The sequence below is a fragment of the Sminthopsis crassicaudata genome, chromosome 2 (assembly GCF_048593235.1).
Source record: "Sminthopsis crassicaudata isolate SCR6 chromosome 2, ASM4859323v1, whole genome shotgun sequence".
Lineage (NCBI taxonomy): Eukaryota > Metazoa > Chordata > Mammalia > Dasyuromorphia > Dasyuridae > Sminthopsis > Sminthopsis crassicaudata.
In genome coordinates, this window is record NC_133618.1 from 501944902 (window position 1) to 501968596 (window position 23695).

At 40.9% G+C, this 23695-nt stretch overlaps 1 protein-coding gene across 1 annotated transcript in view; it reads left to right on the forward strand.

Annotated features, from left to right (window-relative positions):
• The window catches only part of LAMC3 (laminin subunit gamma 3), a 75483-nt gene that overhangs the window by 48326 nt on the left and 3462 nt on the right, over positions 1–23695 (forward strand). The window contains exons 12-27 of the mRNA XM_074293891.1: positions 89–307; positions 1536–1724; positions 4180–4425; positions 4652–4805; positions 6303–6445; positions 7644–7822; positions 9588–9726; positions 10380–10585; positions 11073–11149; positions 11675–11809; positions 12941–13088; positions 13465–13614; positions 14343–14445; positions 20112–20311; positions 20800–20946; positions 23160–23259. Of these exons, the coding sequence (XP_074149992.1) occupies positions 89–307; positions 1536–1724; positions 4180–4425; positions 4652–4805; positions 6303–6445; positions 7644–7822; positions 9588–9726; positions 10380–10585; positions 11073–11149; positions 11675–11809; positions 12941–13088; positions 13465–13614; positions 14343–14445; positions 20112–20311; positions 20800–20946; positions 23160–23259 (2535 nt within the window). The remainder of the gene's footprint in view (positions 1–88; positions 308–1535; positions 1725–4179; positions 4426–4651; positions 4806–6302; positions 6446–7643; positions 7823–9587; positions 9727–10379; positions 10586–11072; positions 11150–11674; positions 11810–12940; positions 13089–13464; positions 13615–14342; positions 14446–20111; positions 20312–20799; positions 20947–23159; positions 23260–23695) is intronic.

Sequence of the window (23695 nt, forward strand, 5' to 3'; positions counted from 1 at the left end):
GGAAGTGTTGAGAGTCAAAAAGAATGATCTTATGAGGAATGAGCATGTGTTAACTCATCTTCTGTCTCTGTTTTCTCCCCCTCTGCAGGTCAAATGACCCTGACTGAGGTCCAGCTCACTTCAGCAGGCCCCAGTCTGTCCCCACTGGCCCCCTGGGTAGAGGAGTGCACGTGTCCCAAGGGATACATGGGGCAGTTCTGTGAATCCTGCTCTCTGGGGTACAAGAGGGAGACACCATTGGGTGGGCCCTATGCCAGCTGTGTCCCCTGCACCTGCAATCAACATGGCACCTGTGATCCTGAAACAGGTTGGGATTTTTCTTGACTCTATCATTAGAATAATAGGTAGACCTTCATATGAACTTGGACTGCTTAGCTATGGGGTGTGTGGTCAGAGCAGATCCCTCTTTTCACCATCTTTCCTTCTCAGTGATCCAAGTCACCCTGAGTCCTAGGCTCCTGAGTGACCAGGTAGCCTCTAAATGTTTCATAGATATAAATGGAAAAATCCTGAAAACAGCTTCCAGCACCAGTCACATTTAATGGAGAGAGAATGTGAACTGACATCACCTTACGGGGGCTCTGTCCTTGTGAGAAACACCCACAGGAAATCCTGGGTTTGTAGAAAATGAAAATATGCAGGGCCTACATATCTACTACACTAAGAGCCAATGTTCTTCCCCATGCTCTGCTTTCTGCAGTTCAGAGGAAGCCCGGTGACTCAGCTCAACCCTGAAGGTCTCCTTCTAAGGCTGTATCTCCTTTTGTTCACCTCCTGAGCTCTTTCTCCAGAATCCTATCAGTCCCAAATCCCAGCTGTGTGATGTCTGGGAGCTCTGGACACCCCCGGGAATGATTTCACACAGGGAAATCCTGGTTAGCCCTTCTTAGTCAGGCCCATCTTGATTATCTCCTTTGGACCCCAGGACAAGCTCCATTTTGCCAAGTTTTGCCTTGATGCCCTAAGTTTGTGTGCTGTACAGACTTAAGTCTTGGTGCTGATTCCTGGGGAAGAAAACTAAAGCATCCCTGCTCCCTTCCCCCTCCTGCTTCTGTGGGAAACTGAATATTTGGGAAAGAGCTGGTAATTTCTACATGGCAATTGTAACTTGGCAATGCCTCCAGATTAGCATGGAGGTAATAAGGAGTGAGATTCCTGAGTTCTATTCTACCTTGGGGCAAACCGTATGTTACTGTGCTTTTCTTTCCCAAAATATGAAAGTGAGTGACCTAGCTGTTATAACTTGAGAGAAGGATGTCAAAAGAAATACTGAAGTCATGTACTTACAAGATAATCCTTTGGTTGGATTAAGACCACAATTTAGACCACAATCATCATCTGGCCACATAAGTCTATATGTCTTTTAGTTGCTTCTTGCTATTTTTCTGGACCTCTTTTTCTCTATTTAAACTGAGAATATACTGTGTTTCCTTCTTTTCTTATAAAGAAAAATGAGGATATGCCGTCACTAAAGTGCTCTGGACTCCTCAGAGCCCAAGAACCCAAGGCATCACATAATTATTGTCTCCTCTTAGGGATTTGTCAGTGCCTCCACCACACAGAAGGTCCTTACTGTGAGCGATGCTCACCTGGTTTCTATGGTAACCCCTTTTTGGGTCATGTGGATGACTGCAAGCCCTGTCCTTGTCCTGGTCAATCAGCTTGTACAACCATCCCAGAGAGTGGAGAGGTGGTGTGTACCCATTGCCCTAAGGGCCAGAGAGGTAAGTGGCTAAATCTGGGCAGCAACTGCTTGTTGGTTCTGACTTCATAAGAGAAATATGAAGGTTTAAGGAGGAAAGGGTGGGATTACTATGACTCAAAGGGATGGACAAATTCCTTGGATGCTGCGCCATTGGGGGAGGAGAGGAATGTCACTGGAGGAGGGTGGCTAGGGGAGTGACAAGGGAGTATACTAGTAGCAGATTGCTGTTTTCCCTGTCCCCCATAGGTAGGTAGATAGATAGATAGATAGATAGATAGATAGATAGATAGATAGATAGATAGATAGATAGACAGATAGATAGATGGATAGATGGATGGATAGATGGATAGATTAAAAAATAGGCAGATAAATCAATAATTGATGAATAAATGGATAAATGACAGAGATAAGTAGATAGACATAGAGCATTTATTAAGTGTGTGAGGCACTATGCTAAAGGTTGGTGATACAAATAAAAACAAACAAGATCATCCTTACTCTAAAGGTGTTTATTTTCTAATTGAGGAAGATAACATATAAAGGGGACGTAAAAATTTCAGGGGTACCAACATAGGATAGGCAGCTCACAAGGAGATATAAAGAATAAGTAGAGAAAGGAATCTAGTGAACATTGCATTCCAGGCTACAGCCTTCCCAGTCCTGAGAATGGGCCTGGAGATAAGGTATTTCTAGTATGGAAAGCTGCTTTAGAATACAAATTATGCTATAGATAAGGGAAGTTAGATGGCACAATGGATGATTTCCTGGTAGAGCCAAGGTAGACTTATCTTCCTGGGCTCAAATACTTGCTAGCTGTATGACCCAGCTGGTCATACACTTGGACAAATCACTTAACCCTATTTTCCTTGGTTTTCTCATCTGTAAAATGATCTGGAAAAGAAAATGGCAAACTGCTCCAGAATCTTTGCCAAGAAAACCCCAAATGGGATCTTGGAGACTGAAACCACTTGAACACAAAACACCTGCCTCACAGGGTTGCTATGAAATTCAAGTGAGATCAAATGTGGAAAGCACTTTGATTAACCTTAAATAAAGATTAGATATCACTGAGTGAGAATTCGAACCCAAAGTGACTAATAATAAGCATTTATATCACACCTTAAAGAACTTCATCAGTGTCCATCAAAATTCACCATGAGTCTCTCTTAAAGGAGCTTACAATCTAACAGGGGAGACAACAAAGATGTACAAATTAATTATACAATAAGTAGGAAATAACTAAGAGAGGCAAGACACTAGAATTAAGAGAGGTTAGGGAAAACTTCCTTTAAAAGGTAGAATTGTATTTGGAACTGGTAGGTTGGTTTGAATGGAACAGAGTTAATTAACTGGAATAACATGAAATCATCCTGGAAAGGTTAGGAAGAGCAGACAAAGAAATATGTATTTTATCCTAGTTTTAGAAATATCAGTTTGGCAGCTGTGTAGAGGATGGATCTGACAGGAGAGAGACTGGAAGCAGGAAAACCAATTTGGAAATCATTGCAATAATCTTCAGGGTCAGCCTGAGTATTTTGCACTGTATTCAAGAGATAACAGGGAGCCACCGAAGATATTCTTCTTAAAATATCTTCTATTCTTATAGGGAGAGGGTCAACATGGTCAGGTCTGTGTTTTAGAACCATTAGGTAGGCATCTATTTGAAGGGTGGATTGTAGTGGGGGAGAATGGAAGAACGCCATTTTAGAAATTATTCAATAGTCCAGGCAAGGGACCAAGAACCTGCACCTGAATAACATGAGAGTGTTAAAAGGGGGAGAGGTACAAGAGGCAGAATTGACAAGTTTCAGTGACTAAACTGAAAAGGGTCGAGAATGACTCATGTTCTAAACCTGGACAATTGGAAGAATGGCAATGTCATCGAGAGAAATGGGAAACGTTGGAGGAAGGGTGATTTTAGAGAGGGAGATATGGTCAATTTTTAAAAAATTATAACAAATCATACCATTTCCCTTTTGAGTTTCAGAAGTTTATTTTTTGCTTGTTTGTCTTTTTAAAATTTGGTTATTTTTGTCCCAACGAAGCTAAGTAAAATTGATGACGTTGCTCTGAGGAATCACCAGCTCTGGAAAAACAATGGAGCCCTTTGGCTCCGTGTGAATAGTCTGTATATAAAATATGGAAAGAGAAATGAAAAGGTTCTAGTAGGAAAAATAACAAGACTGAAAAGCAGGAGAACTGGATTCTAGATGCAAAACTTTCCTCAACTACTTACTGTGTAAAGTAAATGAGGAAAGTAGACACCCTATCTCATAGATGAACACAAGACAAATGCTGCAGAAACAATAGAGATATCTCTCTAGATCTAAAAGCCAGAGCCAGAATAAGAATTCGGGTTTTCCAGCTCCCTGGACTGTTCTCTTCCTCCCTCCCTCACTGTTAGGTGATTTTCCATGCAGGCAGGGTAAGGCCCCACCTCTGTAAAGGCCTTTCTGAGGTTCTTCTCCCCCCAGGCCGTCTGTGTGAGATATGTGATGATGGCTTTTTCGGAGACCCCCTGGGAAGATCTGGCCCTCTCCAGCCCTGCCAGCGATGCCAGTGCAACGGGAATGTGGACCCCAACGCTGTGGGCAACTGTGACCCCACGACGGGCCACTGCCTGCGCTGCTTATACAACACGACGGGTGCCCACTGTGAGCAGTGCCAAGAGGGTTTCTACGGGAGTGCTCTGGCCCCACACCCTCATGACAAATGCACCCGTGAGTATGGAGGCCCCGGGAGATCCGGTGGGGAAAAGGGAGGAGAGTGGAAGGATGGCACAGGGCTCTGCCCTCTCCCTCGCTGGGATTCTCTCACTATTGCTCCCAGAAGGGAAGCTCCCGAGAGGAAAATCCAAGAAGAAAGTCACAGTAGTAGCCCTCTTCTGCCTTTGGCTCATGTACTCAAACATTTCACATCTTCCCCCTTTCCCTTTTTGTCCCCCAGCCTGCAGCTGTAACCCATCGGGTTCAGCCAGAGAGCAGGGGGCCTGCGACCCTAGGACAGGCCAATGTTCGTGCCTCCCCCACGTGACCGGACGGGACTGCAGTCACTGTAGCCCTGGTTTCTATGACCTCCAGCCAGAGAGGGGCTGCCGGAGGTGGGTAGCGTCAGGTCAAGCTACTTCTAGAGTGCCATTCATTCCCTGGCTCTCCTCTGTGCTCCCGTCTGGGAGGGTTGGGTCGTCCAGAGAAGGGAGTTGTGGTTGTGAATAAATCTGTCCCAGCTGCCCTGTGCCATCTGCCTGGCAGGCAGGTGGCACTTACTGAATAAGCACATGGGAATTGCACACTGAGTCAGACCCCTGGTCTAGCTGGCTACCAGAGGCGCCCAGGGCTCAGTGAGCGGGTTGGCAGGGCTAGTGTTCTCCCTGGCAGCAGGCTTCCAGTTTCTGTCAGTGTGTGATTCTGCCATTCAGAAACAAGACTAAGCCCTCCTCCGTTCCATTTATCTCAGCTTCTTCAGCAATATCCTGGTTGGTTAGTGATGTTTAAAAAAAAATTATTTATGTATGTTTGTTTATTCATCCATTTGTTTACATTTTCAGCTTAATAAACACTAAGCTAAATGAACATTTTCATGTAAACAGTAGAGGAGTTTCTTAACCCAGGAACTTGGATGAGGAAACAATTACATTATTTTCATTAACCTCTACCTGAAATTTAGCATTTTCTTCCACTGTGAATTTTTAACAACAATATCTAATCTGAGAAAAAGTGTATAGGCTTGGGGTACCTAGATGGTGCAGTGGATAGAGCACCGGTACCGGAGTTCAAATCCAGCTTCCGATACTTAGTGTGACCTGGCAAGTCACTTAACCACAATTGTCTCTCAAAAAGAAAAAAGTGTATAGGTTTCAGCCAGATTGCCAGATGCATACCTGACACACAAAAGAACCCCTGAAATAACAAAATAGAAAAAAAATTTATACACAGATCTGTGAATCTCTATCATATAGAGCTTATTCTTTTTAATAAAAAAATAAATAAATCCAACATGTAATTTTCAGAACTGTCCTGTTTGTGATTCCTTTTGATCTTTTTTTCTGTTTTCATTTGTTGATTTTTTAAAAAGATGCTCGGTAGTGATTCTGTGTGTGTGTGTCTCCTTCTGTCTCTGTCTCTGTGTGTGTCTTCTCTGTGAGTATGTCTGTCTCTCTTCTCTTCTATTCTCTGTCTCTCTGTCTCTGTCTCTGTCTCTTTCTCTTTCTATAAGAGAGAGAGAAAAGGAAAAAGTAACCAGCACAGAGCCAATCATCACATTAACTATGTCTGACAATACATGTGATATTCCACACTCATTGTCTCTTAGCTCTACAAAGAAGAGAAGGGGGTTAGACTCTAGTTTCAAAGGTGATCCTTCATTCTAGTATTTGTTCAACAAATCTGTCTCCATAGCATATTAATTCACAAAAGAATATGTCTAAACATCTTGTTGCATTTTTTAGTAGCCGTAACCTTCTCCTGAATAGATTACATTCTTCCCCAGCCTGAGCATATAAAAAGGCTAGATTTAACCTCTGTACCCATTATGTGCTAGACTAAACAAGAGGGGTATAGGGCTCAGTTCTGATGTCTAGTGCTCTTCTTTATCTCAGCTGCAAGTGCCATCCTGTAGGCTCTCAGGAGAACCAGTGCCATCCTGTGACTGGGCAGTGCCCTTGCCTTCCTGGGGTCAGTGGAGTGGCATGCACCCACTGCCAACCTGATTTCTTTGGCTTCTCTGCCAAGGGCTGCCGAGGTAAGGAAACATCACAAAATTGGAGGGTTGGGGCAAGCAGTTTTCAAAGCTGTTTCACCAGGACAGAGGAGTGGCAAGTCTCCTTGGGCAGTGGGACATTGAGATCCTTGGGCAGAACATCCCTACATTAATAGGTAATTCAGACAGAGCTGCCTTCCAAGAACGGATGCTAGAAACTGCAGGTGAGTCCAAGAAATGGTGGAGATCTATGACCCTTGGTCATCTGTCTGAGCATGGAACTAGGTAGCAGGACACTTTCACTAATTAGTTGGGAGACCTTGGGCAAGAATCTCTACCACTCCAGGCCTCAGTCCCCTCCTCTGCAACATGACACATCTGCTTTGGTGATGTTCAGTCCCTTCCAGATGTGACATTCTATGATCTCATGGAATGGTTTGAGAAACAGTGTCATATAGTGGTTAGAAAATTAGTTGTAGAATCTCAAGTCCTATGCCTTATATGTTCTACCTAGGTGACTTTATGTAAGCCATTTCATTTCCCAATCAACTCCCAGGCGACTCTCTTAAGATTATAAGCTATAGACAAATTGCTGGCCTGCATCAATGAAGAAAGTTTTCCATGCTTGGAATTTCCCACATCAATGAAGGAATAAGTCTGAGAAAAGGAAGGAAAGAAGAAAGGAAGGAAGGAAGGAAGGAAGGAAGGAAGGAAGGAAGGAAGGAAGGAAGGAAGGAAGGAAGGAAGGAAGGAAGGAAGGAAGGAAGGAAGGAAGGAAGGAAGGAAGGAAGGAAGGAAGGAAGGAAGGAAGGAAGGAGGGAGGAAGATAAAGAAAATGACTTTGGTAAGGCCCATGGAGCCATTACAGAGATGGAGCATTAATCTTAGTGACCTCCAAAGGACCAACCCAAATCTAAAATTCCAAAAGCATCAGGTCCTTTTCATTCCAAGGAGATTTTTAAAGTACTGACTGAAGAGGCTCAGAAGGCTCCCCCAGCACTGCCTCAGGAACTTCCACAATAGGATAGCAAGTTAGAGATCATTTAATCCATTGTGTTCATTTTAAAAGATGAGGAAAGAGATCTTACAGGAAGTTAGGTGACTGTGTCAAAAGTCTCACAGTGAATTCACAGCACAGCCTACATTTCAATCCAGACTGAATGCTCCTTCCACTTCAATCTTTACACAAAAAGCAGTAGCTGATGGGCACCTCCTGATAAACTCCATTTTTTGTCTCTAGCCTGTAACTGCTCCCCGCTGGGCTCTGTCACCACTCAGTGCCACGAGAACAGCACTTGTGTGTGCAAGCCAGGCTTCGTGGGCTACAAGTGTGATCACTGCAAGGAGAACTTTTTCCTCACTGCTGAGGGATCTCAGTGCCAGGAATGCCCAATTTGCTTCTCCCTAGTGAAGAAAGAGGTAATTCATCCCTGGACTTCTTATCTTATCCTGCCTCAATCTACCCATCTTCTTTTGGGGTTTCACCCAATTATTTGAATAAAAGTTATTTTAAAAATTTATCTTCATCCTTCTAGTTTCAGGGACATGGAGGTTAGGACACATATTTTTTAGCTGAATTAAGTTCAATTCAACAAGCATTGATCATGCCCATTTAGTGCCACTCATTGTCTGCTAGACACTGAGGGTATAAAGGCAAATGTGAATCATTCCTGCCCTCAAGGAGTTTGTATTCTTGGGGGGAGGGGGAGAGAACCTATACACAAAGAAGAAAATACAGAACATAAGCAAAGTAATTTTAGAGTGGATACTAACAACTAACACATGGGGTGATGAGGAAAGGTCTTAGGGTAGAAGGTAAAATTTGAGCTCAGCCTTCAAAGGAGCTAGGGATTCCAGGTGGTAGAGGAGAAGAGAACATTCCAGACCTGTGTAAAGATGAAGCATCAAGGCATCCATTAACCTACTTGGCCTTGATTAGTTGAGAACAACATTTATATGAAGAGGAAAGACTGACCTCTGAAAATTTAGTGGGATGAAGGACTTAAGCAGGGGCCTACAAGAATGGGGAGCCCCTGAGAAGGCAAATCTATCAAACAAGCATTGACCAAGCCTTCAAATGCCAAAAAGACTATTTTATGAAGAACTCACACAGGGAAGCCTTCACAAGGCGGTCAGAAAAAGCCATACAAGAAGGTTCTCAAGGTCTCTCTTAAGAGTTTTAGAATTGATTACATGGGAGACACTGCACAGAATGCCCAGCATGGTGGGCCCTCATCAGAAAACATGATGTGTTGTATGGGCAGAGCAGAATCAAATTAGCTCAGAAGAAATGCAAAACACACGAAGTTAGAGAATCCACCCCAAAAGTTTGTATTAGTGACTGACCTGCGGCAGACTTCAGATTGAGCAGATCAGCCACAAATCAGACACACTAATTTGATTCTAATATAATGATGTTGTTTTGGTGCTCTTCAAAAACAAAGGACAACTACTAAGAACGAGGTACTATGCCAATTGCAGAGCTTACAAAGAAAAACAAAAACACTCCCTGCCCTCAAGCAGCTTACATTTTAATGAGGGAAGCAAAGAATTGGAAAAGGAGTGGATGGCCATCCATTGGGGAATGGCTGAACAAGTTGTGTTACAGGAAGATAATAGAATATTATCATTTTTCATAGATGATAAACTGATTATAGGAAGGTCTGGCAAGATTTCCATGAACTGATGCTGAGCGAAACAAGCAGAATCAGGAGTACAGTGTATATAGTAACATCAAGATTGTATGAGGATCAGCTATGAAAGGCTTGGTTCTTCTCAGTAATTCAGTGATACAAAGCAATACCAACAGACTTTAGACAGAAAATGCCATCTGCATCCAGGAAAAGAACTAAGGAGACTGAGTGTAAATCAAGATATGCTATGTTCACTTCTTGGGGGGGGGGTTGTTTTTGTTTTTATCTCTCTATGATTTTTCCCTTTTGCTTTGATTTTTCTCTCCTAACACAATTCAAAAAGGAATTATTTATTTAAAATAAATAAACTTGCTACAAAAAAAAAAAAAAAAAAAGGAAACCAACCTATGAATACAAACTAGATATATCCAGAATAATTGGAATGTAAAGATTAGTGCAGGGGCATTTTAGTGAGCCGAGGCAAACTACTTCTGGATACCAATTTCTAAATTTCATCCCTTACTGGAATGCTGTTTCCATGTTGCCCCCAGGCCACCAAACTCAAGGCCATGCTAACAATGATGGAACAGTGGCTGCAAAAATCTGACTGTGACAGTCCCTGGAGGAATTATATCTTGCTGGGAGAGTCAACGAGAGGAGATGCCTACCAGGGAAGTTATTTGCTTCAAGGTACTGCAAGGGAACTGGGTGTCCAGGGAATCCCTAGGAAGTCTACCAGATCAGAGGCAGGTTACTCTCTGGAACAGAAAGTCCCTTTGGTCTTTTCCTTGTGTTCAGCATTTATTAAAGGTTAAGTATCATGACAATAGTGCCAGGAACTCAAAGGCAGTATAGTATGATGGCTAGAGAGTTATCTTAGAGGAAGGAGGCTCTGGGTATGAGTCCTACCAAAAACTGGCTATAACCCAGGTAACTCTCTCAGACCCTAAGTTCTCGATCAGCTCTGATAAGAAGCATGCTCTTCTTCAGGAGGTTCCTATAAAGAGTTTTACAAACATTATATTATTTGTTCCTCAAAACAACATTGGAGGGTAGATGTTATAATTAGACCCATTGTCCTGATAAGAAAACTAGGGCAAATGGATACTAAGTAGTTTGCCTAGTGTCATGTAGCTAGTAAGTATCTGAGCTCAAATTTGAATTCAAGTCTTCTTTATTCCAGGCCCAGTGCTATACCCATTTAACCACCTAGCTGCCTTCTCTTAGACTGTAGTTCAGTGGATAAGTGGGAAGGCCTGATGGGTAGGGCAGGTGGGAGTGTCTTGTTGCCTGAGAAGAATGGTAGAGAACCTCCTTTAATTCTTTGATTATTGGCCACACAGGCACCAGAGAAGCCTTCTTGGAGCAAATGGAAGAACTGGAAAGGTCTATGAGGGCTGCCCGGCATCAGCTCGGGGCAGCAAGTGAGCATGTCAACTGTACCAAAAATAGTTCGGAGAAGACCTGCATCCAACTGGGGGATATCGAGGCTCTGCTGCTCTCCACAGAGCTGGAGATTCAGCAGGCATCTGGAGCCCTCAGGACCATGGTATCCCTGGGAATCTTAGGCTTCTAGGTTAAAAGACAGAAACATGGCTTAGTAGAAAAGATATTGAACTGCAAACCGGGATATGAGTTCTAGTTCCAGCCATGTAACTGTAAGCAAATCACTTCTCTTCAAAGCTCAGGTTTCCTCTCTGTAACAGAAAGATACCCGAACTAGATGGTCTCTAAGGTTCTTCCAATTCTGACAGTCTGTACTGTAAGACCTTCCCAGCTCTGACACTTCTGCATTCTAAAGCACCTGTGAACACTCTTTCCTAAAGCCCCTTCTAGCTCTGACATTCTGTGTTCTAAGATCCCTCCCAGCTCTGACCTTCTTGTATTCCAAGAACCCCTTCCAACTCTGACATTCTATGATTCATTCAACACTTAGCACTTCTAGAATTTAAAGCAACTTGGACAAAACTGAAGCCTTTAGATATGTGCAACTTATTTCTTCCTTTGATCCTTCTTTTTTTTAAAAAAAATTAAAGGTAATCCCTCAAGAAGTACCCCACCAGCTCACCAACTGGAGTCATCTAACCTCTGAGTCTCAGGCTCTGGCCAAGAGGTAAATCGCCTTGCTCTTCCAGAAACTCTGTACACACACTCCCAAATCCCAATTAGATTGTCCTCGCCTTGGAGGAGTGATCGTATCTACTTCTATTGGGGGAACAAGAAATAAAAGTGAGGTAGAAGCTGTAGAAACTTTATAGAAGCTGGTGAAATCTGCTTATAAAGAATATTAATTAAACCTGACACTGACCAGCTGTGTGCATATGAGAAGAGAGAGGTATTTTCCAAGTCACAGACCCCAAATTTAGGGGGGGAGATTGTGGGCTGACTGGATGTTTGATAGGAGGAGAGGGAACATCTGAGCCAGTTTTTTCATTTATAAATTTTCAGAAATTTAGGCCCAGGGAGAGGGAATGGCTAGCTTTAAGTCACCTATGTTGGACTCTGGTGATGGTTTCAAAGAAATATCCAGCCTGGTCCCAACCTTCACAGAGCTTAGTTTTGTTGGAATGACCAGAGGAACATGTGGATTTGGGGGTCAATCCACCTTGCTGATGTGGACTGTGTTTTCTTCCCACAGTCATAGAGACACAGCCACTAAGATAGAGGCAGCTGCACAGAGGGCTCTGCTGGCTTCCAATACCAGTTACACTCTTCTATGGAGTCTTGTGGAGGGAACGGAAGCCCAGAAGATCCAGCGTGAGCTAGAGGACAGGTAAGTCTTCTCCAAGGAGGCTGTGGACTTATTAGGAAGAGAGAAAAAAAATAGAAATTATTGGTTAAAGATTTTATTGACCCCTAGACCATTTTCTCAACCAGTAACCATAACAGTACTGTATTGCAAAGACATCCTTGTTATTTCATGATATTCTGAAATATCTTGATTTCCTATACTAACCTGGAAACAAGAAGACCCCAAATGAGGTGGGAATGTCCATAAAGAAAGAAAGGTGCATTCATAGAATGCGATCAGGAGTTACGAGCATGAAAAGTCAAAGAGCTAAGCCAGTGAATGACTGCACAGGGAAGGGACCATTACAAGAAGCATGTAGAATCAGAACTTCAGGTCCAAAATGGACTTTAGAACTCATCTGGCTATGCAATTATCAAGCAACCCAACCAAAATGCCATCTAGTCTACGAAGCCCTCATTGAACCTCAAGTTGGTATACATATTTCATCTTGGTCTTCTCATATCATTCTATTTTATACAGCTCTGAAAACGTTAATGACTCCATTTTGCCTTTAGCCACAATTTTATGAAGCTATGTTTCAGCTACGTATAAATCACTTGATTTTGAAGAAATTACAGAATTACTCCCTCTCCCAAAGTTCATCCAACTTAAGGAATGTTACTACCCAACTCCCTTGCATCTCAAATCAAATATCCTCCATCAAAGAGAAACCAGCTATCTCAGTTCCTATAATCCTATTTTTCATTCCTCCAAATTGTCTATCATTTGGGTAGAAATCAAATTCTGGAGTCCTTGGCTACCAAGAGCCTTGGAGCCAATTTGTTTTGCAATCACATGCATTGCTAAATAAATTGTTTATCTGGATGGAACTATATCCCCCTTCCCCCGCCTCCAACCTAAAAGAGTAGATAATATGCAAGCAATAGTGTATTTGTAAGATTTATATAGAGTAAATTGGAGGTAATCTCATATGGAGGATGGGAAGCCAAGACAGCAAAATAAGGAGAGAGAGTATTCAAGGAAAGGAGGCAGTTCTCCAGCAATTCCAGGCACAAGATCAAATAAGTCCAAAATATTAATTAGAAAGGACCTTAGCAGATGGAAATATGGGCATCCCAGGTTCATGATTTGTGATGGCTTCATTCTCATTAGATACCAGGAAGTGCAGAAGGCCCAGGAGGAGCTCAGAACATCTACAGCCCAGGCAATCAAAGAAGCCAAGAGTGTATTAGCATCTGTTCAGCATGTCAGCTCAGAGAGGGCTCAGCACCTAGCGAAGCTCTCCACTCCTGAAATACTGGTCAGAGCATGTTTCCTTCCTGGCTCTGGTGGGTGGGAGTTCGGTACTGGGCTTCCTTTAAAAGATTCTAGCTAAAAGCAGAAGGGTTTGTCCCACTAGGCACACACACATACCCCTTGTTACCCCTCTACTACAAGTGAGTCAGTTTGCTTGGCAAAACCCCCATTGAATTTTTCCCTTGGGCTTTCTGGGGAGGTTTTGGATTAGATGTCAGGTCAGGAGTAAAATGGTTAATCCTTGGCCTACAAATTTTTCTCCATAGCCCCCCAAAACCAGCCAAAGGGACTCTTCCTACCCTTATCCTTACTCTTATTTTTACCTTTCCTTGGAAATCCTTATCAAGGAATTGAGTTCTTGTCTCTGCCTCCTCCTCTAGCCTCTCACACATCTGGCCAGGGACCTGGACAGAAAATTACTGGATCTAGAGAAGACAGTGGCTTCTAGGGAGCAAGTGTTCACCAAAGCAGCCCAGGATCTCTTGGCTACTTCCCAGGAAGAGTTCCAGAAGATCCAGCCCTTTCAGCAGGTGAGATCCTTATCACCTCATTTATCCTGGCCCAGAAAGCCAAGGGACCTTACATCACCCCAGGGTTAAGAGGGAACAAGATGGAAAGGCATTGTGTTCGTTCTCAATTCTTCCAGAGTCATTATTTTTACAAAATCATTAAAAAATTGAATTTAAAAAAATTTTTTTTCAGTTAAAGTTACAAGAACACAGAATGTCAAAATCGAGAGGACCTTTGGAAACCTCTAATTCAGGTTACAATTGAGGAAACAGGATCACCAAGGGGAAGTCACTTGCCCAGGGTCACAAGAGAGTTAGTGCTAGAATTAATAATAGAACCAAGGTTGCCTAACTCCATGACTATTTCTTTTTCTTTTTTAAATGTTTTTATCAATGCTGTTTTTTAAACTGTCATCACTTCATGATGCTCCTCCATAAAGTTTCCTTTCTAATGAAAAAATGTTAAAGTAAGGGAACAAATACACAGTGGCATCCCTCTTTCCTCACCCACAAGTTACTACCTCTCTTTCTCTAACGAGAGGAGTGAAGATCTTCTGGAACTGAGATTTGTCATTACATTTCCCTGTTTTTTATAGGACCTTTGAGTTTTTTTCATGACTCCATTCTGCCCCTTTCCAGAAGAAGATCTGAGGTTCCTCTTGGTTGTCTGCCTGTGCTCTGACATCAGACAACAATTCTAGGAGATGTGGTTCGATAAATGTTCTTCCCTTTCTCACCTCTCTCCACAGCTCCACGATGGGGCCGATGCTGCCCTCACCCTGGCCACCTCATCCATTGCCAAAGCCAGAGTCACGGTCAAGGATTCCAGGACTTTGCTGGCCGATCTGGAAGGTACAGCCACCCTCTGAGATAGGAACTCCTTCACCAGGGGACACCTAGTTCTTTCATCTAAATTCTTATCCACTCTGGTCTTTACCCAAGCTGCTCCCTCTGGCTTTGGGCACATTAAACATAGAATCCAAGATCTGCAGAGGAGAAAAATGATCTGTAAACAGGAAAGGACTTGACATATGAGCACAGAGCCACAATGGAGCTGGAATAAGAAGCCAGGTGACCTGTACTACTGGAACTAGGCAACCGGTTCTACTTCTCTTCTCTTGGGGAAGAGGTTTCCTGAGAAAACCTCTCCTCCAGGGAAAATCTCTCTTCCTCTGTGCTTATGTATTAAGGATGTAGCACACCGAGGCCCCACTCCTTACCCTGCTTGCCTAGAATCCCCAGAAAGAGCCATGCTGAGTTCACAGCATCCTAAAGATCTTAACAGCTCAAAACCAGACCTTTACTAGTCAAGTAGAAGACACAATTAACTCTAAGTAAAGACAATGAAATAGCATAGCAAGGACAGTAGCAATAAAACATTTTTCCCCTATAAATCTGGAATACTCTCTAAGATTACACATAACCCTTGGGGGAAGAGTGGATATACAGTAGGAGTATATGTGAAGAGGAACACAGATAAGGTAGATGTGTACACAGGATGCACACACCGAGGAGTACATATATGAGTCATAGGTAGTCAGGGCCATCTCATAAAGTGTGATACTGCTGAATCTGCCCTTCCCCCCATATCTCCAGGATATCACCATATTGCATCCTCTGATTTTGTCCTCTGGGTATCATCTTTACAGAAAATGTAGTCACAGCCCAACATGTCATCTCTACTACATCTCTACTACATGTATGACCTTCCTGATCACACATGAATAATGTTCATAACTTCCCAAAGTTTTATGATTTCTGCTAGTTGCTGCTAAGCAAGATTCTCTGGGCATAAAGTTCTTAATATCCTTTTAGGAAGAATGGCTAAGACTTCTGCTATCATACTTTTTTTTTTTTTTTTTTACTATTTCTTTAAATTTTTTTCAATAAAAAATCCTCTTCTCCTTCCCACTTTCTCCCCTGTCTCCCTTCCTGGGGACTTTCAGACTTTCCTTTCAGTGGGGAAAAAGAAAAGAAAAACCCCTTTAATGAACAGAGGACTTCCAAGAATTTTTGATGGAAAGATCAGAGCTGATAGAAAATCTAAAGTCAAATACAGGAATATGCAAAAAGAGTAAACATGAACTAGGAACTAAATATAGGTAAATTATTCTAATATGAGGGGATATGTCCCTTCCAAACGCTATCATCATTAGAGGTCAAAAAAAGAATCTAATTAAACAGAGGACTTCTGCAGAAAAAGAAAGGAAAACAAAATCTCTGTAACAAACATACTTAATCAAGGAAAACAAATTCCCACATTGGCCATGTTCAAAAAAGCCCTCTCAAACTCTACTCTGAGTCCAATCAAAACATCATCTGTAGCATTTTCTAGAGCGTTGTGGAGATGTTGTGGGATGGAGTTCAGTTATATTTCTTTGATCTACATCTTGGCTCTGCTGTTGCAGCTTTTTTATAAAAACAAAAGTGCTAATAACCCAATCACTAGCTAGGAAAAATCTCCAGTGGCCTTGTCCCTCTAGTTCTCAGTGAATGATTTTATGATCCTCTGACCTTTCCTATAAAATGTTATGTTTTCTCGGAGCTTAGACTTGCCAGAAAAATCTTTTTCTCTCCAGGTGCCAAGGTTTACCTAGTATCTCCAATCTTAAATCTGTTTTTTGAATTGTATATTTTAGATTCTGAGCCACACACTATCTCACTTAGAGTCAATCAACCAAAAAGTGTTTATTAAACCTCTACTTTAGGCTCTGTTAGGCTCTGAGGACACAAGTACCAAAAATGAAACAAAATCTAGTCTCCAAAGATTTATATTCTAGCGAAGGAGACAAGACCATCTATATGCAGCACAAATATAAAGCAAATCAATACAAATATATACAAAGCAATTAAATAAATATTATTATAGAAGGCACAAAATTCCATATAACTTAGAGCTTAATTTCCTCTTGCTAATCTCTCATTTGCATCTATTTAGCATAGGTTCTTACAATGGTATCCCTGAGTTTTTGAATAAAAATATCTTGATAACTATATTTCAACATAATTGGTTTCCTTTGTAATTTTATATATCTTTTTTTTTTTTTTTTTTTTTTTTTTAATTCTGGAAAGAGACCTGGACAAAAAAAAAAAAAATTAAGATCTAGTCTAGAGACCACAATTACAACAAATTACCCAGCATTTTCCTGGTCCTGGGCAGACCACTTTCTCTTTTCTAAATCTGTTTTGCTCTTCCATGCAAATTAGGAGGAGGAGAGTGTAAAAAATAGGGAAAGTGGGGGACAAAATTAAGTCCAGGGGACATAATTAATTTCTCTCCCCTTCCCTTTCCCCCTCCACCTAACCACATTCCAGGCTTTTCATATGTATATACAGCTCTTTTGATCCTTTGAGCCAGTTCTGGGTGAGTGAAGGGGAGTGTTGAAGGAGGTCCAGACTTGTCCCATCAGTAATAAAATCACTGTGGAAGAACTTGAAAATCTGAAGATAAAAGAACAAGGCCTTTCTCGGTTTTCTTGTTTTGCTCTGAAACCAGAAGGAGCATTTATTAAATCACATACTTAGCTAAGGCCTAGGAATACAAAGAAATGCAAAAATGCTCTCTTTCTCCCCAAAAGAGCAGTTAGTTCTAAGTTAGACCTTTTGGAGAATAACTAGATTTGGGCAAGATATATACATATTGAAGGAAGGTGATAGCCTAGGGGAAGATCCTAGCAGCAGAAGGGATCTGGAAAGGCCTCCTGAAGAAAGCAGATTTGAGATAATTTGTTTGTTTTTACAAGGCAATTAGAGTTAAGTGACTTGCCTAGGGTCACACACACACACTTAACTAATGTTAAGTGTCTGTCATATTTGAGCTCAGTGCCATTTATTTGTCCCTAGATTTGTACTAATTTTTAAAGGAATTCAGAGAAATCAAGAGGCAGAGGTGAGCAGGGAGAGCCAGGCCTGGAGGACAGTTAGGTTTCTTCATATCACAAAATTTTTTGCTACAAGAAACTATTAAAACACACAAAAGAGACTAATGTGGTGAATTGAGTTCTAAATTGGAATCCAAAAGGAGTTCAAATCTCGCCACTTACTAGTTATGTGACCATGGATGAGTAAGTCAAAGAAAAGTAATGCAAAAAAAGTTTTTGGGGGGCTTCAGCTGCCTCTTCTGTAAAGATAAGTCTAGTCAGTCCATTAGCATTTATTAAACATTTCTTCTTAATTAAGTTAATTTTAAATTTTATATTTTATATACTATATATTTTATATATTATATATATAATATATATATATACTATAAATTTTATATATTATATACATATTAAATTTTATATTTATTGCTTATTAACTTTATTGGAAATTAACTAATTAAGCATTTGATAAATTAGCATTTATTACACATTCACTTTATGCCAAAAATGGTACTAGACCCTAGGGATACAAAGAAAGAAAAAAAAAAAATCTCAGCTCTCCAACCAGTCACCAACCAGTTGGAGACAACATATAAACACTCTGTGTACACAAAGATATATATACACACATAATAAATCCAGCGTAGTTTTGGAAGGAAGGAGTACTAACACTTTTAGTATTTTTCTCAGACAGTCAGGGGGATCAAATGAAATAAATTATCTCAAGTTCTATCTCAAAACTTTGAGGTGTTATATATATGTCAGTTTTTATTGCTTCCAATTACATTTTCTAGAAAAAGGAAGCTTAATAAACATCATTCCAAGCTTACATTTCTGAATTCTTAGCTTGCTCCTATGACCTTCCTTTACTACTAGTTGATGTTTGGTTATAGAGTTCAAATCCAACCTCAAAACCTTCCTACTTTGTAACGGAAGGCAAAGTGCCTCAGTGTCCTCACTTGTAAAATGGAGTCAATAAATTCACTTACCTGTTTTGAGGATAAAATATTTATAAAGTGTTTTGCAAACCTTTAAGTGCTATATAAATGCTCATTTATTTTTTTCTTTTTCTAAGATGAGCTAAAAAAAAAAAAAGCCTCACTTTGTTCCAAGGGAAATGATTTTTTAAATGTTTTATTAATAACTCCCGTTGAGGGACTTCAAACACAGATCCTGGGCATGATTTGTACAAGCAGATACTTTATGGTTTTTGATTTTACTCTTTGGTTTTCCATAGATTTGGGGTAATTGGGCAGAAAACTTGAATATGAACTTTGTTTCACACAATAGTAACTGTGTGACCCCTTGATGGATCATTTAGCCTAATTCAGCTTTAGTTTCTTCATCTGTAAACTAGGAATAATAGTTGCAACTACCTCGGAGGGTTGTTGTGTGGATCAAGTCAAGTCATCAGAATTTATTAAGCATCTATGATGTGCTGAGCACTGTATTAAGTGCTGGGGATACAAAGAAAGGCAAAATGAAGGTTAAATTTAAAGCAACATTACTAACTTAAAAGTGCTACATAAATGCTAGACATAATTATTGTTTAATCATGCCATTCCTCTGCTCAAAAATCTTCAAAGATGGGGCGGCTAGGTGGCGCAGTGGATAGAGCATCAGCCCTGAAGTCAGGAGGACCTGAGTTCAAATTTGACCTCAGACATTTAACACTTCCCACTTAATCCCAGCTTCAGGGGGGAAAAAATCTTCAAAGGCTATCTACTAATTAAACTTCAGATTTCTCTATATGCCAAAGTCTTGCACAATCTAGGACCACTCTATCTTTCCAATTTTTCTATTATCAGTCCCCTTCATGATCACTGTAGCTCAGCCAAAATAGACTCTCTCACCAAACTCAAGCTGTAATCTCATGCCTCCTTGCCTTTGCTCATGTTCCTTTAATACCTTCTACTGCTCTCTTTGCTTGTTGATTAATCAGTGCCCATATGCCACCTTCTCCACGAAGCCTTCCCTGAGCTTTCTTTCATGAATCTTAGAATTTTTTTTTTTACAACTTTCTGATACATCTATTTCATATATTGTTAGGTATTATCAGACTAAAAACTTTTTGGAAGCAGAACCTAAATTTAAATTTTACATCTGTTTCAGCACCTAACACAATGCATGCATCCCCCATCCCTTTATGCTGAACACTTTCAAGAAGAGTTGAGTTTTATCTCTTTCACTAAATTACACAGAAATGATGTAGTGGTCTTGCCCCTCATCCTTACATTCCTGAGTAACCTGAGAACTTTTGGGAGACTCTCTACTCTAGGGTTGTGTTAGTTCTGCACAAGTTTCTGTGTTTTCAAAACAACATGAAATGAATAAAACAGTTTTTTATGGAAAATAATAATAATAATTCATAAGAAAAATATAGTTCTCTAAGGTTTGAAAAACACCTTCCTCACAAAAATCTTGAAAAGTAGGAAATACAAGTACTTTTATCTGCATTTTACAAATAAGGAAACTGAGGCAAATAGCTTTGAAGTCCCTTGCCCCGGGTCACACAACTAATAACCAGATCTCCCTAGTCCAGGGTCAAGGCTTCTTCTACTCTCCAATGATGCTTTTGTTAAATGAATGAATGAACAAGTAACATCTAAAGCCAAAAGTTCTAAGGGTATTATCTGTCCCATTGTTGTTTTGTAGGAATGAGAAAAACATTTCCGCAGCCAAAGGACCAGGCTGCTCTAAGGAGAAAGGCAAGGATCATCCAAGACAGACTCATTAGTGACACCCAGAAGAAGACTAAACAGGCAGAAAGGATGCTAGGAAATGCTGCTTCTGTCTCCGCCACAGCTAAGAAGAAGGCCAAGGAAGCTGAACTACTGGCTAAAGAGAGCACAAAGGTCAGAACAGCTACTAGTTTCCTTGAGCTACTTCTCTTTCTCACCCAGTAGAAGAGTATTGGGTCGAATCACATCTTCCTGCTTCAAACTGGAACCCAAATCCAAGAGAAGTTTCTTCCTCTGAGTTGTGTTAACCATTCTGTAACTAACATTGTTTCCCACCCAGGAGAAGTCTGGTTGGGTAAAGAACTTTTGGCTAATGGAAAGTGCTATGAACTGGGAATGCCATTCATAGATCCAGAGCTGGAAGGTTAAGTAATTAGTCCAGAGTCACAGAACCAAAATGTGTTGGAGATGGGACTTGAATCCAGGTTAGCTCTCTCCCCAGGACTGCCCTTCAGCTCTCATTCATACAGTGGGACAATTGAGTGAGATCTTGTTCATGTGGTGCTTTGGGTTCCTAGGCCTTGTTCAGGTAAATCATCTTCCATCAAATGGGGGTAATCAATTCAGGTTACTCTTTAGCTTGTCCTATTCTCCTCCTCCAGCATTCCAAAGCCTTGCTGAGGGAAAGTAAACAGGAATACCGACAAGCAGTCAAACTTGCCAACCAAGCACAAGGAACCCTGAGAGACATCTCCAGGCAGGTGATGGTGTCCAAGGAACGAAGGAAGGAGATGGAGAAAGTTGAATGGGTAAATTGGTCCTCTCAAAGTCCATTTAATTTTGTCCTGGTTAGTGGTTTCTCTGTAATTAGTTGTATATGTGTATCTTAAACTCAACATGTCCAAAACAATTCATCTTTCCCCTAAATCTTTCCCTTCTACCTTCCCGATTACTGTTGAGGGCATTCAATCCCCCCAGTCCCTGAGGTTCTCATTCTAGTCATTTCTCACTATCCCTCACCCCTCATATCCAATCTGTTGCCAAGAACGATTGATTTCACCAATGCAATATCTTTTGAATAAGCTTTCTCCTCTCCTCTGATGCTGCCATCATCCCAGTGCATTTTTCTTCTCTAGCTTGGACTATTGCAATACCCTGCTGGTGGGTCTGCTTATCTCATCTTTCCCAACTCTAATCCCTCCTCCATTCTGCTGCCAAAATTATTCTCCTAAAGTACAAGTTCAACTATGTCACTCTCCTACTCAATAAAGTACAGTGACTCCCTATTACCTCTAAGATCAAATACAAAATTCTCCACTTGACATTCAAAACCCTTCATAAACCAGCCTTCCCTTCCCCTCCCAGACCTCACATACCTTTCCAGTTTTCTTACACATATTTCCTCTTCCCTCCCCCCACTAATATTGTTCTCCTTGCTGTTCTTTGAACAAAATACTGTATTTCCACTGACTTCCTTTAAGTCCCAACTAAAACCCCACCTTCTTTCTTTCCAATAGTATTTTATTTTTTCCAAATATAGGCAAAGATAGTTTTCAACATTCATTTTTATAAGATTTTGTGTCTCTGGCAGTGGGTAGAGTACAAGCCCTGAAGTCAGGAGGACCTGAATTCAAATTCAGCCTCAGATACTTAATACTTACTAGCTGTGTGACTCTGGGCAACTCACTTAACCCCAAATGCCAAGTCAAAAAAAAAAATTGTGTTCTGATTTTTTTTTCTCTCTCTCCCTTACCTCTCCCTTTCCCAAGACAGCAGATAATCTAATAGAGGCTAAACATGTACAATCCTTCTAAACATATTTCCACATTTATCATTTTGTACAAGAAAAATCAGACCAAAAGGGAAGAAAACATGAGAAAGAAAAAGAGTATATTAACTTTTTTTATTTTTATTAAAGCTTTTTATTTTTCAAAACATATTCGTGAATGATTCTTCAGCACTGAGTTTCCACAGCCCTCTCTCTGGGTATATTTGGCTTTCTTCATCACTGAACAATTAGAACTGGTTTGAATCACCTCATTGTTAAGAGCCATGTCCATCAGAATTGATTGTCATATATTTTTGTTGTTGCCATGTACAATGATCTCCTGGTTCTGCTCATCTCACTCAGCATCAGTTGATGTAAGTCTCTCCAAGCCTCTCTGTATTCATCCTGCTGATCATTTCTTACAGAACAATAATTTTCCATAATATTCATATACCACAATTTATTCAGCCATTCTCCAATGATGAGCATCACTAAGTTTCCAGTTTCTGGACACTACAAAGAAGGCTGCCACAAACATTTTTGCATGTGGATCCCTTTCCCTCCTTTAAAATCTCTTTGGGATATAAGCCCAATAGTAACACTGCTGGATCAAAGGGAATGCACAGTTTGATAACTTTTTGCTGCTCATCATTTCTTATAGAACAATAATATTCTATTACATTCATATGCCACAACTTATTCAATCATTCCCCAACTGATAAGCATGCTCTCAATTTCCAATTCCTTGCCACTACAAAAAGAGCTGCACATGAGTCCTTTTCTCTCTATTATGATCTCTTTGGGATACAGACCCAGTAGTGATATTGGTGGATCAAAAGATATGCACAATTTTATAGCTTTTTGGGTATAGTTCCAAATTTCTCTTTAGAATTATTGGATCATTCCATAACTCATCCAACAGTGCATTAATGTCTGGTTTTCCCACTTCCCCTCCAACATTTATCATTATCATTATATTTTCTAAAATCCCATCTTTCACAAGAAGCTTTGTGAAAAGCTTCTAATTCTAATGCCTTCTCTCTGCTAATTAGTTCCTATTTATCTCATTTATAGTTTGTATAAATGTGTGTGCTTATTATCTTCCCAATTAAATGATAGGTTTCTTAATGGTAAGGATTGTCTTTTGCTTCTTTTTGTAGCCCTATCACCTAGCACAGGGCCTGACACAGAGCAGAGCTTAATAAATGTTTGTTGACTGGCTGACTGACGTACCTCATCTGTCTCTTTTGGAAGGTAGGGACTGGGCTGAACAAGGTGGAAAGAAACATAAGGGAAGCTCGGATCTCCCTGGAGATGGATATCAAGACCTTGTCTGTCCTGCTTACTAGACTGGGTAAGAATTGTGTCTTTCGGAGTACTTTCTCCTCTATCTCCCATGGAGGGCTTCGTCCCCACCAACAAATCTATCCAGGAGCCTTGCTTAATGCTGTTGAAGATGCAGATAGATGAGATTCAATTCCTGCCCACCTGAGATTACAGTAAGAGGAAATATGGGATAAGACTCAGGACAAATCATTCACAAAGTGTGTGGTATGTGCCGTGGAAGTGCCCAATGGGTGATTGAAGGGCAGACGGGAGGGAGATGTCTGCTGGGGGCACAAAGGAGGGAATGCCCAGCCTGGAGCCAGGAACGCTCACTTCCCCAAATTCAAAGCTGGCCTCAGACTTTCTAACTGTAAGTCCCCAGGTAAGTCATTTGGCTCTGTTTGCCTCAGGTTCCTCTTCTGTAAAGCAAACAGAGAAGGAAATGGCAAACTACCCCAGATGGG